Source organism: Diaphorina citri, unplaced genomic scaffold, assembly GCF_000475195.1.
Source record: "Diaphorina citri unplaced genomic scaffold, Diaci psyllid genome assembly version 1.1 scaffold100, whole genome shotgun sequence".
In the NCBI taxonomy this organism is placed as follows: domain Eukaryota; kingdom Metazoa; phylum Arthropoda; class Insecta; order Hemiptera; family Psyllidae; genus Diaphorina; species Diaphorina citri.
Genome location: NW_007377537.1, coordinates 245,592 through 269,504, shown reverse-complemented (window position 1 = coordinate 269,504; position 23,913 = coordinate 245,592). Strand labels below are relative to the sequence as shown.

Sequence of the window (23,913 nt, the reverse complement as noted above, 5' to 3'; positions counted from 1 at the left end):
AGAACTGAATTGACTGGAAGACACATAGAAAATTTATGAAAAACTATTGTGTTAAAAGTTGAAAAGTAACACAGTAGGTATACTTACCTGGTATGATGTTAGCAGGTTAAAAAGGTAGTCCCTCAAAATTCGGACGAATAAAAATCAAGAGCAAACATTTGAACCCAGTTAGAACAAATTCCATTCAAGAGATGTACAATAAAATTAGCTTCCTCTAGAATTGGATATAGGAAGTCAATCTAGGGGGAAATGCCAGCGGAAAAGCTATCTGGCCTAGAAACGCAGGGAGGGGGCTCCATTTATAAGGAATAAAAAATGGATGGCGCAGTATTTTGCAATGAATTAATTGAACCAGAGTACACAATAATTATTCTGGAGGGACACAATCAAGCTAACGAGACAAGTCAACTTGGAAAAAACGCAACTGGCGGCTTTGGGAAATTTACATTGGGTAGGAGAGTGTCAGTGTTCTTGTGGGACATAGACATTTAAGTAACACATACATACTTAGAAGGTGCCCAGATATTATCTCTGGACATCCAAAGGATTTTAAACCTAATAAGTAGGTACATACCTAAGTATTCTTGTGACTTTTTTAAAGTGTTGTAAAAGCCACATAGTTTCAGGCCGCTGAAGGCCAGGCCTCCTGCAAAGTGCAAGTGCCTCTGGTGACTTTAACGTGTATGAGTATCTCCCCTTGTCCCTCTTCTTCTTCAGTTCTTCTCCTCCTAATCCCTCTTGTTTATTGAGAAATGTATCATTTGTCAAACGACTTCGACTCAAAAGATTATTTTTAATTTCTCCACTTGTCGCCAATTCACGAGCCTTCCCAGCAGAAGGGAGAAGAGAAAAAGGTATTTAAAATTACATAAAAATGTTCGCAGCAGATTTGTTGACGTAAACTGATGTTTAGAAACAAAAGCCTGGGTTAATATAAACCACAATGACCTATTTGTTATGCAGTTGAACATTTTTCAACCTTAATTTTTTATCCTACAGAGCAGGGTTGGAAGGGCTTCACGGAAAGGCTCTATTTGTGTATTCTCGTGAGATTACTGTTCTGACTTTTTACTTGGAAAGTCGTGGGGTCCAAAGGCCACAATACAAATAGATACCGGACTAGTAGCTTCACTTTATTATCATTTTATTTATATTGTTGAGACTGTGTTCTTGTTTTTTGACACTTGTCAGAATCTATTGGTATAAAATAAATATAATATTGTTAAGCTCCAATAGGAGAGCATTAATGTCACTACTAGAAGAGATAGCTTCTGTATAAATCTTAAGCTAAGCAACATAATGTTGATAATGTGTGGTTTATATCTGGACCTGTCACTAGCCATTTCACTTGCTCCTGATATGAACGTAACTGAAGAAGTGACTATAAAAATTGGATAAAGAAAATAAAAACCATTAATAGAAAAATTGTAGAATATGTAATAAAAGATTACTCTTCTATTATACATTTAAGAACTGTTTATTGTACAGTTAACAAGTGTTTCTTCAGACTGCGTTTTGTCATTTCGACAGAATCTTGAACATTCCGATACCCCGGAAAGAGAAATGTTCGAAGAACTCTCCTTGAAATGTCCCTCGAAGAAAAACTTGAAAGATCACTAGAAGGTAAATCTTTCCAAGATCCTTGTACTAAAAAGAAACACCAACATCAACTTTAACCTGCTAATAATAATTAAACATGAAACTTTCGTGCTTAATTGAAAGCTTTAAAGTTTATAATGTCCTAAGGGGTTCTAAAGTAATCGACCTTGGAAAGAAAGTTGAGTTTTTTTTTTATTTTCAGTCGATGTTATAAAGTTTGATGAATTTCCATTTTCCGATCAAATAAATACCTGTGAGCATTTAGTGACAATGAGCTTTATCTGTTAAACAATGTCACAAAGTATTTGAGTTTAAACTTTTTTTTTTTTTGCCACTTTGCGAGCGAGAGCGACTAGCAAAGTCTTATGAAATTTGATTTGAAAAATTTAAAAGGATTTTTATTCTTAAAAAAAAAAGCTCTCGTAACGCTCTCGTAATAATATATGAGCCGCCTTAAAAAGTTTCAAACTTTGTTGAAAGCTTGCTATTGTTTCCATACATTGAACTAATTGAAAATCTGTATTCTTTATGATGAAACTTATTAGAACATTATAGATAGGTACACAGAACCTGTAGGTAATAGATTCATAGATTACACCTGTTTATGTAAGATAGGTAGGTAATAGGTAGAGGTACCTACTTATTATCACCATTTATTAGAAAGTAGAAAACAGTATCTTTAGCCAAAATTTGGGATAGGCTCTTTGTATGCCAGAGTCATTCATTGTTCCTTCTATTATTTCGGTAAATTTTGTAAACAATCAAAAACACAAGAAATAAGAATCGGGAGGAAAAAAATCTACAAGAGACCAGCTTGAATGACAAAACACCCAGCCGTGTGTAGTCGGCTTAAATCACAGTAGGCAGCCATTGATAAACAAGGAAAATTTTCTGCGCAGCAAACTTTCAGCTTTCTACGCACTTGGAATCAGCAAGTTCAGCTTTAGTTTTCATTTTCAGTTCTCGGCAAGCAGTCGATCGGTTCGGTCATGTTCGCGTGTAGCAGTTTTGGTTTCAACTTTCAACTTTTTCAAAAGCAGTTTCAGTGTCAAATCAATTTGGAAATTATTCAATTATTTTTTCGTTCAATTTTATTCGTCCGTTCGGTAGTGCTGTGTTAGTGTTGTGTTTTTGAGTAAATCAAGAGTAGGTACTTTTTTTCGTTTTGAATTCTTCGAATCCAATGAATCCGGATTCAATGGATTCAAGTAAAAGGTGCACTGATAATCTGGAAGGATTGGATCACCATGATGAAACCAGCGGACAGTGTCAGCGGGCTGGAGAAAGGTAGGATAAATTTAGATACTGCATGCTTGGTGGAGGGGTTTTTTTTTTAGGTTAGGAAGCCTCACTATTAATTGGCGTAGAAAATGGGAAACGTCTCGTCTCCCGTTTGAGTTTCGCGGTCTGTCAGACCGTCAGAACGTGTGTGTCGGAAAGTTTTTCAGACCCAGGTCTCTCAGAAGGTCTGGCAGACCTAGGTCATAAAATCCGCCCCGGGCGAGAATCGAACCCGCGGCCTAGCGCTTACAAGGCAGACGCACTACCAACTAAGCTAACTAGGCTGGCGAGTTTAATCTTTATTATTTTTATTAGCGTCTAAGCTAGCTTGTCAAAACTGTTGAGATCCATGGTAGGCAGAAGCATCAGTTGTTGTAATGGTTGTTTGTAGAATTGCATTAATGCAGGAGAGGCTCACATTTCGTGGTTGAATTTTCTGGAATCTTTTTTGTTCCAGAAGATGAGATCTTCAACTAGTGGATGAAGATGAGGATTTAACAGGCGGGTGGACACACTGGGACAATGGTTTCTGAAACAGGAGAAATTGAATTCGAAATATACCTAGGTATCAGAAACTCAGAAAGTTTAAAACCTACCTACCTAGATCCCTAGATGTATCGCATGTTCAAGATGGTATATTGTGATGAGCACATTGCATACATACTTCTGATAATTTCACGGCGCCCATTAAAATTTATTCACAAAAACCTCACGTTATTAGTGGATGTGCCAAATTTAGCAAGATTTCTAATACAATCAGACGATTTTCATTTAGGTATTTTAGCCTAGTTAGGTTGGTTGGTAGTTCGTATGCCTTGTAAAAACTAGGCCCATTTTCCGCCTCGGGCGGATTTTATCGTAGAGTCTAGACGGATAATATTCGTTCTTGGAACGGCTGGCATAAAAAAAGTAACTGGCCAAAATAACATACCGAAAAGTTCAATCTCCTTCTGAGCGGATCCATACTTGTTAGCCGCCTTACAGGCGTATTGACCAAACTGTCTTCGTTCAATAGTGATCACTCTAAGAGAGGTGTCTGAGAATTCATCCGAAGTAGCGAAATGGGACACGCTGAAAACCGGGATATAGGTAGGTACTTAGTTTAGTGTACTTCACTATTTGTATAAGTAGTCTGATTTTTGGGGGATTCCCCTTTGGAGAGAGGATAATTATATTATGCAGATTTAGTTACCTACGTCAGATGAAAAAAGCTATAACTCTGACACTGGCTATCGGGTCGAACTCAAACTGGTACCAAAGAACTTGTTGTTGTTTTTTTCACTTGCTGGGGCTTTACTTGATGGTATTTTATTAAAGCTATTTGAGGCGAAATTCGGTACTAAATAGGTCAACGAGACTGAAAAGTGATTACCAGTTTTTGCCTTTAGTGCTGATTGTTTTAATACAAATTTTCATAAATGGTTTTCTGAAAATTGAATTGATCCCAATATTTCCAAGGGCAAAGTAAACCTTTTATTAAATTGATCCCAAGGGCAAAGTAAACCCTTCATAATCAAATGGAGTTTTTACCTGTAGTGTTGATTGTTCATAATCTGGACGCCATCTTTGATCCACACTATGGCGGGGGGTGGGTAGGCTTCGACATGGCATTCCAATATGGCGTCATATTGAAGAGCTTGGCCTTGGCGGGGTCGGTTGATGGTGATAACGGGGGCGAATTCCACCTCCACAGCTATGTTCCTCTTCATACCCCGGCCTACGCCATTCTGAGCCACACAGTAGTAGGTACCTCTGAAAAAGGAATTATTTAAAGAAATAGTAACCTAATAATCTTCTTCTTCGTCTTTTCCCGTGTACAGACGGGGTCGGTGTTTTTCGTTAGCCTCTCAATCAGCCCTAGGGTGATTGCTTTGAGCTGCCATTTGGTTTTCGCTACAAATTTATGACTAGTGGCGTTCAGTTCAGAATGTTTGTTCTCAGTATGGTCTATTCTACTTTGTTCAGGAGATTCTACGTCTAGCAAAGCAAGCGCTCTGGTATTATCTATTCTATTTGATTTGGAAGACAAGGGTAATACACTATTTGAACTATTATCACAGGATATCATTTCATATTTGGAACCTGGAACATAGAATACAGAGGCAGATCTGTGTTAGTTGGTTGACATGGTATGGGGGAATATAATTCGTTCGCAACGCAGTACACATAGAATACAGAGGCAGATCTGTGTTAGTTGGTTGACATGGTATGAGAGAATATAATTCGTTCGCAACACAGTGGAACCAACAGGTTCATGATTATACAATATTCCTATCGAAGAAAAGATGATGGAAGCTATAAGGAAAGTATTATCTAGTATTTCCCTCCTCCAAATAAACTTTCGCTACAAATTTTACGAGTGGATGCCCTTCGCACTCAACCTTTGCTATTTCTTTAGCAAGGGAAATTCAGGCTGGTATACTCCCTCTTTATAGTCCCCCAGCCAGACTTATCTGGTCTACTCCCTGTTTAAGGTCCCCCAGAAGACTTACTTATTATAATAAGTAAGACTTTGAAATTTCCTACAATTTCATTCAAAAACAAGTAGGTACCCATTATTATTATTATACATCCTGGGATCTAGGCCATATGTGTTATTCAAAAAACGATAACCATTATATTCCATATTTGGTTTTTTGGTCACGAGCAAACTTTCAACATTTCAACTCTACAGTTATCGGGAATTTGTATTACTTCGATCTTACCTCATACTTGTCAGTCATAGCTCTTACCTATCAGTCATCACTCTTAGGCAAGCCACTCACTATCAGGTATCAGGTAGACCTGAGAAGTTCACCTGGTTAGGTCCATCTGTCAGGTCTACCTGATGAACACACACACTATCAGGTATATACCTGACAGCTATGACTAAAAAAGTCCGCCTGTCAAGTCTACCTGATACCTGATGAGCACAAAAACACTATGGGGTTCACTGGATTGAAGCGATTACTAGTCTTCTGATTAAATCTATTAGGGTACCCGATACCAAATCTCCTCTTGTCCATTTCTTGTCCATCTCTTCTATAATCACCTGACAGGCGGACCTGATCAGGTGATGGTACCGGTCAGGTCTACCTGATAGTGGCTGGGCTTACCTGTCAGTCTTGGTAATGTTGGGTATCTTGAGGATGTTGCCGCGATATATAGAACCCCCGGTAGATAGCGCTGCACTGTTGTCACGTCGCCAGGAGATGGTAGGCGCGGGAAAGCCGTTGGCATAACAGTAGAGGTACACGGTTTGGCCTTCACTGACGATCACAGACCTGGAGGGAAATAGAAGACAGGTTGGGTTCAAGTTTTCCACTTTTCCCTTGAAGAGCTTACCTCCTATTTTCGCACAACCTAACTCTGTGTCTCTGTTACCTATCTAGCTAGAAGGTTCTTCAAAAGGTTTTCAACTTAATTCATTCCTTGTTTCGAATCAAACAAACTGAGGAGCCTCAGTGGTGTAGTAACGCGGTGAACTTCGAATCTGTGGATGTTGGTGGTTCGAAAAAACGACATTCTTATTGAGGTACGGCTAAAGGTAGAAACTAGAAACACACTACCATCACGTCACGTGAAGTCATGGGGAGTCAGAAAGATGTAGTTCTAAGTTTTCCCATAATATCACCTTACGTCACGTCACGTGCCGTGATAGTGGTTAGAGCATTACCTGGTGGAGTTATCCGAAATGATTGGAGGTCTCCTCACGATGAGTTCTACCTCAGCGGACACCTTGTTGTTCAAACTGATGATCACTTCACATTTGTATATTCCCGCGTCAGTTTCCTGGATCTCCTTGATCTGTGGGAAAGCAAGAATCAATATGATAGCTTAACTCCATACACAAAAAGCTCACTCTGAGGCTTAGCTGTAGGAGCAAACAGCCCTAAAAGATGGGTTAAGCTTATAAGAGTCTACGAACACCTGACGTGTTATGTTGAACCGAAAGACGAAATATTGTTGAATCGAGATTCCCCCACCCCCCAGGAGTTTTACGTCACGGTTCAATTTTTCGTAACTGATGGGGTTTTACTTTCCATTCAGCGAAAAATCTATCCGCCTACAATAATTTCGCCACGCCTGAATGTGATCGGGAAAAGAAAATTTGCTAACACCACTGGCTCATTGCTAGTCTAAAAGGCATATTTAAGGCTGATCTTACCACTGAGAGTTAACACAGTGTCAAGGGTTTTCTTTGCCGTCACCCATTTGATTGATACAGGCCAGTATTTCTGTAACTCTAGATTCATTGAAAAGTCTCTGTGTTAAGATCGGGCAGTCTCTTTTCTACCAAAATACAAAGTTCAAGTGCTATTGTCTTGGAAATAAAATATGATCTCGCTATCATAGGCAAATTAAAATTTAACCTACTTTTTTTCAATTCGTAATCTTACACCACGGATTCTTCCTTCCCAAGCTGTTTTAGCTATGAGCGATAGTTCTCTCAGTCTCCTTGAAACGCGAGTAACTTCGACTAGATTTATGACAAAATTGCAAGTGGTAAAAAAAAAGAACTCGCGATAGAAGCTGTTTAACATTTCAACTTTGAAGTGCACAACTTGAACTAACGTCAGGAGGCGGTGACCGTCATGAAGAAGTTGATGGAAGTTCAAAGTTAAGAATGTGTCCCAAAGGGTGTTGGAGAGTATTTAAATGAAACAAGAAACGGGGCTTAGTTCAAAGTTACAAAGTGATTTTCAATTAATTACACGGTACGATAATGAACCAAGACTGAATCATAGATTAAGACAGATTAAGATTGGAGATCACATCCACTCGCCATGCGCCAGGTTGTTCTCGGATCATCTGGTTAATCTCTTTGATTTACTACTGCTCGTAGACAATTATGTGCAGATGTCAAGCCGGCATACGTATTCCTAACTAGTTTATACAGACATAAACATGCAAAACTGAAGGTGAGTGGTCGGCCTGATGGATTATGTTGGAATGATCAAAAAGTGTTCTCAAAAACAAAAGATCATTCAAAATTATGTGCATAATACCTATGGGTATTTTTTTTCTTCTTCAATTGAAAATAAATAGATGCCGTTTCTTTGTGTTATTATATCACGACTTGATGCTCACTGCAGCATTGTAGGATTCAATTTAATTTAGTGGCAAAGCCTTTTTCAAAACCAAAGCTTACCGACAGGATGTACGTGGATGTCTCAGGGTCCGTGGTGAGTTGAAAGCGAGAGTCGTGGATAATCAGAGACCCACTCATGGAAATGGGGAGGGGTTCCATTTTCTTGGCGGTGTCCATTTTCATCCAGATGACCGGGTAATCGTCCGCATATTGGACACTGCACTTGAGGTCGGCCGTCTGGGCAATGTCCTTGATCTGCTCCTGGGAGATGTAGGAAATGGTGGGGGTTCTCTGACTTGAAGCTGAAACCAAGAGGTGTCATTTTTTATTTTAGGTAATTAATTTATGTGACTTAATTTCCGTTCCCAATTGTTGTTCGGAAAAAAGTGTCGTGTGTAATGGAAACAATCTCATTTAAATTACATTACCTATACAGGCCTATTCGGAAATAAATCCGATGAAACTTACTACAAGTGGGAACGGGCTTTTAGGGTTGAAGGGTAAAGGACAGTATACAGTTGTTTCATTGCTAAGAAATAAAAACGGCATTGAAGTCCTTGCCTATAGCAATGCCTCCGAAAAGAAAGAAAGAAACGACTATTTTATGTAGAACGAACGCTTCTCTAACTTACATTGTAAAACGTCCCTGCTGCCCTTAAACGTTAGTGCATAGATAAATAATTAAAGGTTGAAAAATCTAAACCAGTAGATAATTGCCTTTCTGTGTTGAAGCTGGAGAGCCTCTTTACACCTTTAATAGGTATCAGAGCTTTAATAAATGTCCCCTCTACAATTCTCTCATTTATAGGTAATTGAACCCTTTTACACTGATAATACCGCCACTAGTTGCTTTTAAAGTAGTTTTATTATCAGTATTAAGCTAATCCATAATCCAATAAAATTAATATTATGTGTTAAATTACTTCTATCAAATCGTGAAAGAAATATTACAGGGTCCATTCTTAATAGGTAAAATTTATTATTATTACCTATTAGTCCTATAACATAGATACTTTGTTAAGAATACATAGGTAAGTAAATTAAGTATATGTATAGCATCAATATCCATTGGCAGTTCATAAAAAAGTAGGAAGAGTGAGGGGCATTACATGTTGTTAATTAGTTACCTTAATAATTACTTGCACTTTAATGGACTGAAAACCTTTTAACCATAGCTTAGTGTTTTACTTTGTCTGACCTCTGTCTTCTGGCATGGAGGCCGAGGATCAAATGGTTTCATAGGAATTGGAATAGATATTTTTGCTCAAGTTAGATTAGGCTAGGTTAGGATAATTATTGTCTTTGAGACAAATCGAGTTATGTGTTAATGAATAATTTTCCCATAGCAGGTCCTAACATTGCTTATGATTACTAGGTAGAGTACTAACTATAGTGACCTGTTTGCCTGTATAGCAACTCGTATTAGGCAAACTTACAGCTCTTAGTCCAAGGTGCTAAATAATGAGATTGGTGTATGTTGAGATTGCTAAGCTAGAATCAGCTTATCAGCTAGATTATATCATTAACCTATCTATCAATCAATAGATTATCCGTTCACAACTTTGCACACATCGACACGTACATAAGTTAAATGTGTGTATTTTGCAGGCTTCTTATAATACAAACATACTCTCAGATAAATTATCTGGTTTTATTTTACTGAACCATGGCGTAGTGGTCACTGCGCTCGCCTTGCACGCGGGAGACCCGGGTTCGATTCCCGGCGGGGTCAAGAAATTTGTACTGGCTCTTGCGGGGCCCACTCAGCCTCGTGAGGAAAATGAGTAGCTATGACATATAAATGCGCATAGCGACCGGTGCCAGCATGGTAGGTAAAGAGGAAAATGAGTAGCTATGGCATATAAATGCGCATAGCGACCGGTGCCAGCATGGTAGGTAAACATTGGATTTTAGGATTATTGAGATATTGGGGAAATCCTACAATGCTGCAGTGAGCACCACAGTTGTGACATAATAACTTAATAACACAAAGAAACTGCATTTACATTACATTACATTTTACTGAACCTTCCAAGAGGTATTTTCCTATTAGGTTGGTAGAAAGATGAAATCCTTGTGATTTTTGTCGATGTCGGCCAAAAGATATTTAACTAGGAAACCAATAAAAATAATGGCTAGCTCAGAAATAAATAAAATCAATAAAACGACGTAAAATCAATGTCGGTTCTTTATTTTTATTGGAACCATTAGATATCCAATGGGTCTTATGTAAACCATCCTATTGAAGTGTTTTCCCGATCTAGTTTTATAGACTAATGTTTCTTTAATGTCTTTTCAAAGATACAGATTACCTAGAAGATTTTTCCTTAACTTTTCCTGTGCCTTAAGCTTTAAATCTACGTCACATCACGTCACCTAAGCAGGCAAAATTTCAGGTACACACTGAGGGTGCATTTCACTGTTAAGCTTATAAAAATCAAAAAGGAACTTAACGGGCTATTATAGCTTAAGAGGCCTTCTAAAGGCTGAAAAAATATTGGTGAAATCCACCCAAAATAATATAAATTCATAGACTTACCCAATGAAATAAGGAAGCTCAGAGCTACAATAATACTTGGTCCTGCGACACTCATTTTGAACAGAAGAATAACACTTGTAACCTTTTCACCCGTAACTTCATGAATGAAGAATCTGATGGGTTTTTGAGTCGAAGGATCCCAAGGAGTGGATGTATTTTGGAACCTGTTGACAAAATCGAAGGGTGAGGGGGCTATAAATAGAACGTCTGGCTCTTCTATTTCGGGAATTTAGAAAGGGCTCGGGTCTCTTTTTTTGGGTCCCCTCTCTTTGTGTCCTTGTAGATAAATGTTTAAGAATAATTTTAGATTTGATAATGAGAAAGATTGTTCAAATTCAATCAGTACGAAGGTGCCCTGAACTTCCGAGGGGTTCTAAACCACCTATCTTTCCAACACCGATTTGAGTCAGCTTAACATACTATAACTGATGGAAATCTAGCCGGTTAAGGGTTAGGTAACATGCAAAAGGACTCATGAGTATATCAGCCTAATATAATACATATTTAGATTTTTACTCAAAGACGTTAGAGTAACTCTTAAAAGGACCAACAAGTCAATATTTTATAATAGCTCGTACATTAATCGTTCTCATAAAAACCTACATAATACCTAGGTACATTTTACTTTTCTTATTATGTATAAGTAGGTATGTATAGGATAAGGAAAGTGAAAATTAGAACTCCAACATACCATTTAATTATGAGGTTGTTAAATACAACTTGACCTATACTAATTAAAAGGTATTTACATACATAATAGGGAATATAGAGATGGTGAACAAAAACATGGATTAATAATAAAAAAGACAAGAAATGGCTTCGTTTCCCTATCAAAAATACAACACAAAAATGAATGACATACCAGTGCCATTGGAAATTATATAATTACCTATTCTAGTCACCTATTAAACAATTAAATAAAGGGGGCTATAAATAATTAATTAGTCATTGTTTGGCGACCGAGAGGCACATCAAAGTGCTCCCTCAAAAGTTACTTTCTGATGCTCTGTAGCCTCTCTTGATTAGTCTGGTAATTAGCCTTTCATTCTTTAGAATCTTTAGTCCTAAAATAGTCATCAAACGTTCCCCTTTAGTTTGTATTTTGTCGATGTTGAATAAAGTTGACACTCCAGATTGTTTCTAAAACTTCAAAGGCACTTATGTATTATTCATTCATATGAATTTGTCAAAGCTATTTTCAGTAAACCTACCTTTTGTAGGGTACTTCTTATTTCTTGTGTTCAACCACCACTTGAACTTAGCATTCCGCCCACTTACATAGGTAAGCAGGTACTTGATATGTATGTGCCAGGATAAATATGTTCCATTTGTTCTTCAATTAGGTATCAACTAGTTCTTCTTTCAATATCTGTTTATCTGGTATCCTTTCTTGTGCGCATTGCTTGAATATTTATGTCCTTTTTGGTCAACGAAGAAATTTTGAACAAGAAATAACATTTTAACGAGGTAATTCTTATCTGCTTGTGGTATTATCGGAGATTAGGGAGAAAAATAGCAATAAAACGTGTTTGGATTTCCAATCGATTTTCATTAGATGTAAGTTTGGTCGAAGGAATTCACCTTGTACATATAGGTTATATGATTGTATGCGATTACCTTGGGTTCATGGACAGCTGCAATTTCTGCCTTAAAGCTTTGAATTTTAATTCATCGGTTCCTGATCAGTTACTGAAGTTAAGCAAATCCCCCCCCCTCGACAAAATCCAGGATAAAGCCCGGGTCGACTGTGGTATATCTTCGTTCAAAAGAGGAAGTACTCGAAAGATCTCATCACGATTTCATGGATGTGCAAAGGTGACAAGGAAAATTCTTTGGCAGCACAGTTATATGGCTGATTGAATATTACCCCAAAACTTTTAGAAACATGAACCTTCCCATATTGCCTTTTTACTTTCCTAGGGCCCCCTGTCTCCAATTTGGAGCATCGTCTCCCCTGTCAATCAATTTTGAACCAAAAGGCCCCCAGGTCCCCCCAGAAAGTATACGACTATAGGCCACTGTCTATCCTGGGTATAATAAGGAAAGTAATATAAGTTTACATCAAGTAGATATCCATGTCTATGAAGCTATAAAAAAGGCATTTTCCAGAAAACCAGACCGCTGGTTGTAAAATCTTGCCTGACTGCTTATTTACACAGGTAATAAGTCTAATACATATAATTAAGTAATAGGTAGGTAAGTAGGTACTTCTTTGTTTAAACATTCCTTCATGTTTAGAAGTTTGACATTTGAGCTTCTCAAACGTGTTATGTTGTGCTATAAAAGTTCGTGCTGTAACTTCTTTTCCTTTTTATAATGTTTCAAGGAATTTCGTGCTGTTAGTTTAATAAAGAAATTGCTTATGACAATCCCGTATGTCAATCTCAAACGTGTTATGTTGTGCTATAAAAGTTCGTGCTGTAACTTCTTTTCCTTTTTATAATGTTTCAAGGAATTTCGTGCTGTTAGTCTAATAAAGAAATTGCTTATGACAATCCCGTATGTCACTTCTTGGAGTGTTATCTATACTTGTTTGGAAAGTAAAACAAAAGTGTTCGATATGTGAGCAAAGGAAAGCTTACACCACGCACTGTTTATTATCATGTAGGATGTAGGTATATCTATCAAGGTGCATCTATCAAGCAGGGGGGTTTATGATCTTAGAAGTATGTATAGTCGATCGACATGAATCAATGTTGATCTGAGTGCACGGCAGTGCGCCAGGCCAAGTTCCAGTAAGCTTGACTGTGTTACATTGTTACATTCTCATGTATCTATTGAAGTTGGGTGCAAAATGTTCATTGAAAACAGGGAAATACTTCACTGCAATGACATTATGTCATAAGATGTTCCTCATATACCTGAGTACTTCATTTATTTGTACTCACGCTAGCGGAAAATATAAAAACTTTTCTTTTAAAAGATTTTTTTTTTTTTCAATTTAAGATGTGTTAAATATCTTTCGTGAGAGACAGTAGGGAGAGAGACAGGCTCCTAGGCAAAATAATTAATTTAAAATTTCTCCTCTTTCATGCATGAAATGATGGTAGTGGCGAAACCGTAAACGAAAAGTCCAGGAGGTTTGACTTTGAAATTTAAACTTCACTGACTGTTTTGTTATCTCTGGCCCTCAAAAAGAAGGGAGATCCCACCTAACAAACCTTGTGTATGAAAGAAAACGCCACTGTGTAACGCAAAATAATAGAGTGAAATACTGATAACCTATAGGTAACTAGGCTGATTTATCAATAATAATTACTTCCGTTTATAGTATTATTTTTGTGTGATTTTTTCGGAAAATAAATAAATATTAGAATAATAAACTATAAAATAATTTCTTGAAAATTCAGTACCGTTTGCGAAAAAAAAGTCTAAATTTATTTGAAATTTTTTAGTGCTACAATTTTGTGTTTGCAAATTAATAGGTATCATTTACCGGCTTTTTTTTCATTTCAAACAATGATTCTATTTCGGAGACAACTTTCCTTGAATTTTTAGTAATTAGTAATTAAATATTTTCGCGTGTATTTTGGCAATATAATTTTGAAAAAAAAAAGTAATTTTCTAAGATAGTTCTTAGTTGAATGTTCAAAATGCATTTTGGAGAAAAACCATGTAAATGTGTAAGAAGATTAAGATTCAATAAAATAAACAAAGCCATTGCAATTATTTGCAAATAAATTGATTCATGGGTGCAATAATCAAAGATTTAAATATTCTGGCTAACTAAATAATTTTAATTTGGTGAAAATCTGAGTGAAGTTCATGTTTACTTAATGTTCATATGTGGGAGTCAGCCTCTGTGATTATTTGTGTGCTTTTATTCACTTGATTTTCCAAGTTTCACAAGTCTACAATAACAGTTCTGCTGATTCAACACAAAGTAAATCCCTTTCAAGTTTTGACTCTACCGTTTAAAATACTATTTTCAAAGTGTCGACGTCTCCCAACCAAGCAATCCCCATGAGGTTTGATAGTTCGGAGGTTGTCACTTGTACGGCAGCACCCCCTTCACAGTCAGTATCACCAAGGGGTACTGCAGTGGAGCCTGGTGACACTAGTCCTAATAAAATGACCTCATTCCCATTTCTCTTAAATCGTCCAACGGATTTTAGTGTTAGTTCATTAATTGGTGCTTCCACAAACTCATCAACCTCCAGTTCATCCTCAGCCGCTATGCCTCCGGGATATCCTTATCCAGTTGGATGTTATCCAGGATTGTTACCCAAGCTACCTCCCCCACACCCGTATACTACTGCTGAAGATGTTGTCCTAGCGGCTGCCGCTGCAAACCATCATCTTCATGCAGCCCACCATCCGGCCATGGTGCGACCATTACGTGCAATACAACCAGAGGACGATGGGGTCGTGGATGACCCTAAAGTTACTCTGGAAGGAAAAGATCTGTGGGAAAAATTTCATAAATTAGGAACGGAAATGGTTATAACAAAATCTGGCAGGTAAGGATACAATTTTAGTAATACCTTTACTTTTTAGTTACATAGGTCTAGATGTAAAATCAGATAGTTAGAACAAATTATTAGATTGACAAATTCATTATAATAATTGTAATAATAGGAAATTTAATATTCTTTTATTTGGTATAATTACCTATTTGTATTTATAATTTGCAATACTTAGATGTTCCATGTTATGGTGGATGTCTTATTTTTCCCTTTTTATTTAATGTGTTTAGGTAACTTAAAATTATACATATTGAGTAAAAATATTTCTGTAACAGTGAGTAGATATCTATTTACATTACATACCTAGTTATGTATTGGAAAACCCATTGTGAACTGAGTTTTCATTTATCGAATCTCCATATTCAAACGAATATTTAAGATCATTGACAAGTAAGATATCTATTTACATTACATAGTTATGTATTTGAAAACCCATTGTGAACTGAGTTTTCATTTATCGAATCTCCATATTCAAACTAATCTTTAATATCATTGACAAGTAGGTAATATCTTACATTCCATGTGGATACTTTTCATAATGAATCTCATTACCCTGCAAAGTCTTTGTCTATCAAGTCATTAAATAGACATCCTAATTCCTAATACCTCAGAATCTGCTTCCATATTCACCGAGATAAGTAAATAAAATAATGCTAATAACTCTATTCACACCACATTGCCCTGTGTACTTTTACCTGGTATGAAAGTTGTAAGAAATAAATTGTAAACAAAGTCATTTGAATAAAATTCAGATCTCTTTTTTCTTCAATGTTAGGATGACCTTACTAATGAATGAATTGCATTTTTTGCATTTCGGTCTGGATTCCAGTATTGCTAATTGTATTTGAGTGGTTTTATTTTTGCATACATTTAATTAATTTAAACTAATTTGTCTTCAGCGACTCTTCCAACAAAGGAAATTCATCAGTCTGTCCAAACCTGTGTCTTACAGATCCACGATAGGTACTCGTACCATTATTATTCAAATTAAATATGGCCCTACCACGCCTTGTGGTATTTAAACTAATTTCGAGAAGGGTTTATATCTTTCATTAAACAAGCTTAATTTATTCAGATTTTATACCTTCCTACTCCTCTTTGTTCAGTTTATTATAATATCCGTTGAATCATCATCAGTATGGTAATTAATAGAGCCAGTCTTGTTTCCGAGGTCGTTTATTCCAAATTTTATTCAATTAGATTTCAGTGCTAATTTTTTATGGAATTGGAACTTTTCTTTTTCCTATTAGGCGCTTTAACGATGTTTTGTGCTTTCAAAAAGAAGAATTGTTACAAATCATAAATTTGTATCTTTGATTCTAAATTTGGTATGTTTCAAGTATCTAAACACTATTTTGGATTTGGTCGATAACCACATAAGAGACGGTGGTATCACAAATCAAACAGGATTACAGAAGAAATTACCTGCAGTGATTACTTTGACTAAGTAGGTAATTGTAAAGACATTTTAATTGATATAAAATATGCCTTTGACAAGTTGACAAAGATAAGTATTGAAAGATAAAATTTATGTGTGATTTATCAGATGTTTACTACAAATAAGTATTTATAGCTTCTTATGAATGTAAATTAGTTATCTAATTTGTTCATACATATCTCTAAATTGTGAACTTTTTTTTTCTTCTTCTTTTTTAGTTACACTAATAACTATAACATGGCGCTCTTAAATTTATGTGTGATTTATCAGATGTTTACTACAAATAAGTATTTATAGCTTCTTATGAATGTAAATTAGTTATACACAGTTTGTTCATACATATCTCTAAATTGTGAACTTTTCTTCTTCTTCTTCTTTTTTAGTTACACTAATAACTATAACATGGCGCTCTTACATCAAGTACATATGTATGTAGTTAATACCCATCTGATATGATATAGACATTTTATGCTCTGTGCAAAATAGAAAATCTTCACCCCCCCCAAAAAAAAAGACTTCACTATTGAATAAATCATCAAATTTATGAGAATAGTTAAGATAATTGGAAATGGACATCCACACATACAAAGAAGAATTCAAACATCAACTCCTTCTCAGCATTTAGTATTAATGACATTACCGAGTTATTTCTAATTACATCAGTAACGAGCAACGAAATGATTATTTTATTTACCTGCGTACGTTTGTTTAGTTAGAAAAACATTAAAATTATCATGCATGACATCATACAGTTTATTGTAAAACTCATAAACACATGTGTTACATTCTATATCAAAGTATATCCTACATGTGTAGCAAATACTTTGAAATGTACCACATAGTATGAGGTATATGTACATATATTCACAAGTACTTCTAACCTTTAGAAGAGATAATTTCAAATGAAAAAAAAAAAGAAAAAAATCTCAGTAAATTAATTTGTTCAAAAGATCTGTATCAAAATTTCACAGCCTGCCAAAAATGTATTTAGAAACAGAATTTAAAAGAATAATATATCTGTATAATATAGACAACTACCTACATGATGTAAATTAAATGAAGGTAGTTAATTTTTTATTACAATGCCATTACATTCAGCATTTAATCTTCTTCAAAGAGTCGTTCTGTGTAAGTTTGGAATATTTTGTGTTGACGGATTCACAAATTTCATAATGATGTTTGTAATATTGCAGGTCTTGTATTATATGGGGAATTTGATTCGTTAACTTTGAGAGATAATTAGGGAAGGCATTTAACAATGTTTTCAAAACACATACACGTTGTACACGCCTACATACAAGTGGCAAATCTACTGATATTAAAAACTCCAAGGGTTCAGTTCATCTAAATATTAGACTCTATCTAACGGGAGCATTGGTCAGTACAAAAGGTAAACTAAAGAATTCAAATAGCCCCGGCATTGACACTCTTCATCACATTTACACTCCACACCATGATACATCTCAACAGCAGGAATATCAATGTAAATACATAATTATTATCACCAATATTAGTCTGTGTAAGTTTGGAATATTTTGTGTTGACGGATTCACAAATTTCATAATGATGTTTGTAATATTGCAGGTCTTGTATTATATGGGGGATTTGATTCGTTAACTTTGAGAGATAATTAGGGAAGGCCTTTGACAATGTTTTCAAAACACATACGTTGTACACGCCTACATACAAGTGGTGAATCTACTGATATTAAAAACTCCAAGGGTTCAGTTCATCTAAATATTAGACTGTATCTAACGGGAGCATTGGTCAGTACAAAAGGTAAACTAAAGAATTCAAATAGCCCCGGCATTGACACTCTTCATCAGATTTACACTCCACACCATGATACATCTCAACAGCAGGAATATCAATGTAAATACATAACTATTATCACCAATATTAAACGACTAAACATATAAAAAACATGCTCTATCAGCTACAAAAACATTTTGTAAGCATTTCTGTTGAACAAGATCTTCAACCGAACAATCAGTTCATCTAAATATTAGACTGTATCTAACGGGAGCATTGGTCAGTACAAAAGGTAAACTAAAGAATTCAAATAGCCCCGGCATTGGCACTCTTCATCAGATTTACACTCCACACCATGATACATCTCAACAGCTGGAATATCAATGTAAATACATAACTATTATCACCAATATTAAACGGCTAAACACATAAAAAACATGCTCTATCAGCTACAAAAACATTTTGTAAGCATTTCTGTTGAACAAGATCTTCAACCGAACAGACCACTTTATGAACAAACATGAGTTTTTGTCACATTTAGGTAAAATCATTGAAATGGAAATGAACGAGCGAGGAAAAGCAGAGCTAGAATACACACAGAATCTTATGAACAGTGAGAAGAAGAAGAAATATACACACACAAAAAATGGAAACATGTAACTTGAGACTGACCATCAAGGCGCCAATACAAGCATGGACAACATTTCAAGAAAGTTTAACCCTACAGTGTAGACTGGACACCAAGCGAGAGACGGACACAAAAAATGGAAACATGTAACTTGAGACTGGCCATCAAGGCGCCAATACAAGCATGGACAACATTTCAAGAAAGTTTAACCCTACTGTGTAGACTGGACACCAAGCGAGAGACGCAGCGAGAAAGAGAGAGACGAGAATTTTGAGAAAAATAAAAAGTTGTGAAATATTTAGTGAAAGGAAAGACGACAACAAAAGTGAAGAAAACTAAAAGTTATGAAAATTGTCCACAAAAGCTAGGCCTTTTCAAAAAAAAAAAAATCTTTTAAAAAAAGAGATGGCTTTTAGTTGCTAGATTATTAAATGAAAACGCCGTTTGCCTGAACACTTATTAAAGCAGGAGACAAATAATCTGTGGAAGACCCATGGAAAAATAGTAAAAAGAACAATGTTCCATTTGAGAATGAGACGCGAAAAAAAGTTGTCCGAACGAAACATGATCCTCTACTGGTTGTACACATACACAATCCAGAGCTCTATTATGAAGACATGGCGAATTCTGTAATCTTAGAAGATCTAACAGCTCGGGGGAAGCGAGAAGGTGCCCAAGTTATCACCAACTCGTTTGGTCCACGCAAGAAACATGTCAATGGTCATGTTGAGACTATTGATGGTGACAAAACCATTCGCCTAATTAAAGCTGATCGCTGTGGACAACAAACCAATATCAAGTCAAGCTGAAATTCAATCTTGGTCGGAAGAGAGAACATAAGTTTTTTGATTAATGGGACACTAGTTTTCAGGTTTTTGTGTGTTTTCTAATCTTGTCTTGACTATCTCAATCGAAGCTTCTTCCTTTCTATTGACAAGAAGAGGGATTCTATAAATTGTAATGAGTTGGATTTTGTCCGATCGTTCGACATCAAGTGGAACCCATATCAAGTAGGAAAGATCAAAGGATTTTGGTGAAATGATAAAAAGTTCATACTGTGGAAATGTTTTAGTCGACGATCGACTAAACTTTAGAAACTCATCCGTCCATTCCGAGTAGAATACATTGTCCATCCTGCCCAAAAAGGACTGCAAAAGTCCCTTTACCCATTGGAAAGTACCCCTAATTTGGCTAAAAAAGGAAGTTCCACTAAAGCTCAGATGCATCTCTAATTCCCTAACAATGAAGTTGAGAGTATCGAAATTTGAAGTCCTGAGAACTTTTCCCACTTTGGATTGATCTTACGATTGTCTTGGAGCGACATTTAATTGATATGGAATCCTGATGATGTTGATAAATGACTTTCAATCGAAGCTTCTTCCTTTCTATTGACAAGAAGAGGGATTCTATAAATTGTAATGAGTTGGATTTTGTCCGATCGTTCGACATCAACTGGAACCCATATCAAGTAGGAAAGATCAAAGGATTTTGGTGAAATGATAAAAAGTTTATATACTGTGGAAATGTTTTAGTCGACGATCGACTAAACTTTAGAAACTCATCCGTCCATTCAGAGTAGAATACATTGTCCATCCTGCCCAAATAGGACTGCAAAAGTCCCTTTACCCATTAGAAAGTACCCCTAATTTGGCTAAAAAAGGAAGTTCCACCAAAGCTCAGATCCATCTCTAATTCCCTAACAATGAAGTTGAGAATATCGAAATTTGTCCTGAGAACTTTTCCTCTTTGGATTGATTTTACGATTGTCTTTTGGAGCGACATTTAATTGATATGGAATCCCAATGATGTTGATAAATGACTTGACGTTTTCAACTAGGCAGTCTTCATTGCTGTCGGGCGTTTTATTGACCTGGCTGCACCACAGTGACCAGCGCCAGACCATTTAAAACTCACAACACAATGGTGCGCATTGATGCAGTTGATCGAAAAATCTCATTAGTACATTATTTGATGAAATAATGATGTTTAAATAAGAATTATCATTATTTGTTTTTGGCATGCTATAAATAATATTTTAGTAATTATAATATTAGTGATTGGCCAAGGAAGGTATGACCATTTTGGAACATCTTCTTTACCTTGTTCTTACTCGAGTGAATTTCTGCCATTACCTTGTTCTCCCATTTTCACTGATGACATCTATATAAATAAAATTGTATTTTTTCTTTAAGAGGTTTGACAGAGGGAACTGTAACTGCTATGGTCTTATCGTCCCGAAATCGAAGAGCGAAGGAAGACAGGATAGGAGAAAGCCAGCCGTTCCGAGAACGAACATTATCCCATCAGGATAAAATTCACCCCGAGCGCGTAGCGCGACTGTGTGTGTGTGGTGGGTGTGTGTGATGGGTGGTGTGTGTGGGTGTGATGAGTGTGGTGTGTGATGGGTGTGGTGTGTGTGATGGGTGTGGTGTTTGTGATGGGTGTGGTGTGTCGGTGTATGTGTGGGGTTTGTGTGTGATGAGTGTGGTGTGATGGGTGTGTAGTGTGGGTGATGTGTGTAGCCAGCCGTTCCGAGAACGAACATTATCCCATCAGGATAAAATTCGCCCCGAGCGCGTAGCGCGACCGTGTGTGTGGTGGATGTGTGGTGGGTGTGTGTGTGGTGGGTGTGTGATGGGTGTGGTGTGTCGGTGTATGTGTGGGGTGTGTGTGTGATGAGTGGGGTGTGATGGGTGTTTATGTGTGATGTGTGTGGTGTGTGTGTGTGTGTGTGTGTGTAGTGTTTATGTGTGATGGGTGTGGTGTGTGTATGTAGTGTGGATGATGTGTGTGTGTGGTGGTCCCGTACAAAGGACGGGTCAACCACTATGTTGACCATTCGGCCACAGAGTTGGCACTTCATTTGATCAATTGATCCGATGTTTTGACTTTTTCTCCGTTCGTTCAATGAGCAAGTCTTGAAATTTTCCCTCGTGTTTTTATCATATTCACGTCTTCAGCGACTCTTCCAACAAAGGAAATTCATCAGTCTGTCCAAACCTGTGTCTTACAGATCCACGATAGGTACTCGTACCATTATATTCAAATTAAATATGGCCCTACCACGCCTTGTGGTATCCACAAAGTTGATGACTCTGCTTAAGCCCACATTTTGGACACATTAATTACCGAGAATGTGGATTCGAGAATCAAAATGGACTCTTTGAGAACTATTCTGAGGATTTTTCTGTTTTGGACGTATAAAATGACTAGATCGGTGCTGATACGGGTCCCTAACTATCGATCTAGGTGGTCCTGATATGCGCGTGACGTCATGAACTCATGGAGGTTTTGAAATTTTTGTTCAGATGTAGGTAGAAAATTATTATTTTTTAATGAAAACATAATTTTATCTGTCTGCTGTGAGTTCTTTTTTCAGTGAAGCCATTTTGTTTTTATTATGATAATGTTTTTCTGGTTTTTTGTTGCTGATCAAATCTGATTTTTTTTTCTACCAGTTCCTTAATTTTCTTGATGTCTGTGTGGGGTGTTGAGGTTTTTCTTGTATAACACAAAAAATATGCTTTACTGTAGGCAGTTATTTTTTAGAGTAGATAATAAATACAACTTTTAAATCCTTTTCTTCTAGCTTTTGACCAAACAAAAGCCTTTGATATTGTAAGATTTTTTTCTCGTGTGCAACAGTTATTAAAATCAAAAGTAAAAAAAAAAGTATAGATAGTCTATTTCACATATTTCTTCATTTAATCAGAAATTTCTGTACACACACAAATACTTACGAAGAAATTGAAAATGTTATCAAGATTTGAAAATATTTTAATTGTTGTAAAAGGGTTGAGTTTCTCCAACGGATGAATAAAAGAGGGTCTTTTTAATTCAAGCTCATTTTACTGAATTAACATTCCTCTGGTCTTTTCTTTAACATCAAATGGAAACGTTCCCTTGCGACATTCTGATAGTAGCAATTAAGAGGTTACTTACTGCACATTATCACTACTTATTTGAGATTTACAACAATGAGTGCCTAGCTGACACAAATACTTACGAAGAAATTGAAAATGTTATCAAGATTTGAAAATATTTTAATTGTTGTAAAAGGGTTCAGTTTCTCCAACGGATGAATAAAAGAGGGTCTTTTTAATTCAAGCTCATTTTACTGAATTAAAATTCCTCTGGTCTTTTCTTTAACATCAAATGGAAACGTTCCCTTGCGACATTCTGATAGTAATAATTAAGAGGTTACTTACTGCACATTATCACTACTTAGGTATTTGAGATTTACAACAATGAGTGCCTAGCTGCCTAGGTGTTACTTTAGGTATTCGTCATTATTTACATCATTCAATTTTCTTCGTCTATTGAGAAGTAATTATCATGCGAAAGAAGAAGTGAAAATCATTATTTATTATCAATCATAGATTCATCATGAACATAGCTTCAAAAAACAGTCAGGAAGAATCGAACAAAAATGAAAGACTTGTTTAGGTATTCGTCATTATTTACATCATTCAATTTTCTTCGTCTATTGAGAAGTAATTATCATGCGAAAGAAGAAGTGAAAATCATTAGTTATTATCAATCATAGATTCATCATGAACCTATATAGCTTCAAAAAACAGTCAGGAAGAATCGAACAAAAATGAAAGACTTCGAATCATCATCAGTATGGTAATTAATAGAGCCAGTCTTGTTTCCGAGGTCGTTTATTCCAAATTTTATTCAATTAGATTTCAGTGCTATTTTTTTATGGAATTTGAACTTTTCTTTTTCCTATTATATAGGCGCTTTAACAATGTTTTGTGCTTTCAAAAAGGAGAATTGTTACAAATCATAAATTTGTATCTTTGATTCTAAATTTGGTATGTTTCAAGTATGTAAACACTATTTTGGATTTGGTCGATAACCCCATAAGAGACGGTGGTATCATAAATCAAACAGGATTACAGAAGAAATTACCAGTGATTACTTTGACTAAGTAGGTAATTGTAAAGACATTTTAATTGATATAAAATATGCCTTTGACAAGTTGACAAAGATAAGTATTGAAAGATAAAATTTATGTGTGATTTATCAGATGTTTACTACAAATAAGTATTTATAGCTTCTTATGAATGTAAATTAGTTATACACAGTTTGTTCATATATGTACATATCTCTAAATTGTGAACTTTTTTTTTT

At 36.0% G+C, this 23,913-nt stretch overlaps 2 protein-coding genes across 4 annotated transcripts in view; one reads left to right on the top strand and one right to left on the bottom strand.

Annotated features, from left to right (window-relative positions):
• Nucleotides 1-3,162: 3,162 nt before the first annotated feature.
• LOC103524462 (lachesin) lies at nucleotides 3,163-10,673 on the bottom strand. The gene is made up of 7 exons (XM_008489478.3): nucleotides 10,491-10,673; nucleotides 8,012-8,253; nucleotides 6,536-6,666; nucleotides 5,976-6,143; nucleotides 4,411-4,632; nucleotides 3,812-3,951; nucleotides 3,163-3,409 (listed from the first exon to the last, which is right to left on the bottom strand). Exons 1-7 carry the CDS (start codon nucleotides 10,543-10,545, stop codon nucleotides 3,375-3,377), a joined length of 993 nt encoding a protein of 330 aa, XP_008487700.1. The 5' UTR covers nucleotides 10,546-10,673; the 3' UTR covers nucleotides 3,163-3,374.
• Nucleotides 10,674-14,126: 3,453 nt separating this feature from the next.
• LOC103524475 (optomotor-blind protein-like) overlaps nucleotides 14,127-23,913 on the top strand; it is a 68,531-nt gene continuing 58,744 nt past the window's right edge. For all 3 annotated transcript variants that reach the window (XM_026819878.1, XM_026819877.1, XM_026819876.1), the window contains exon 1: nucleotides 14,127-14,950. In XM_026819878.1, coding sequence (XP_026675679.1) covers nucleotides 14,454-14,950 — 497 coding nt within the window. In that variant the 5' untranslated portion in view covers nucleotides 14,127-14,453. The remainder of the gene's footprint in view (nucleotides 14,951-23,913) is intronic.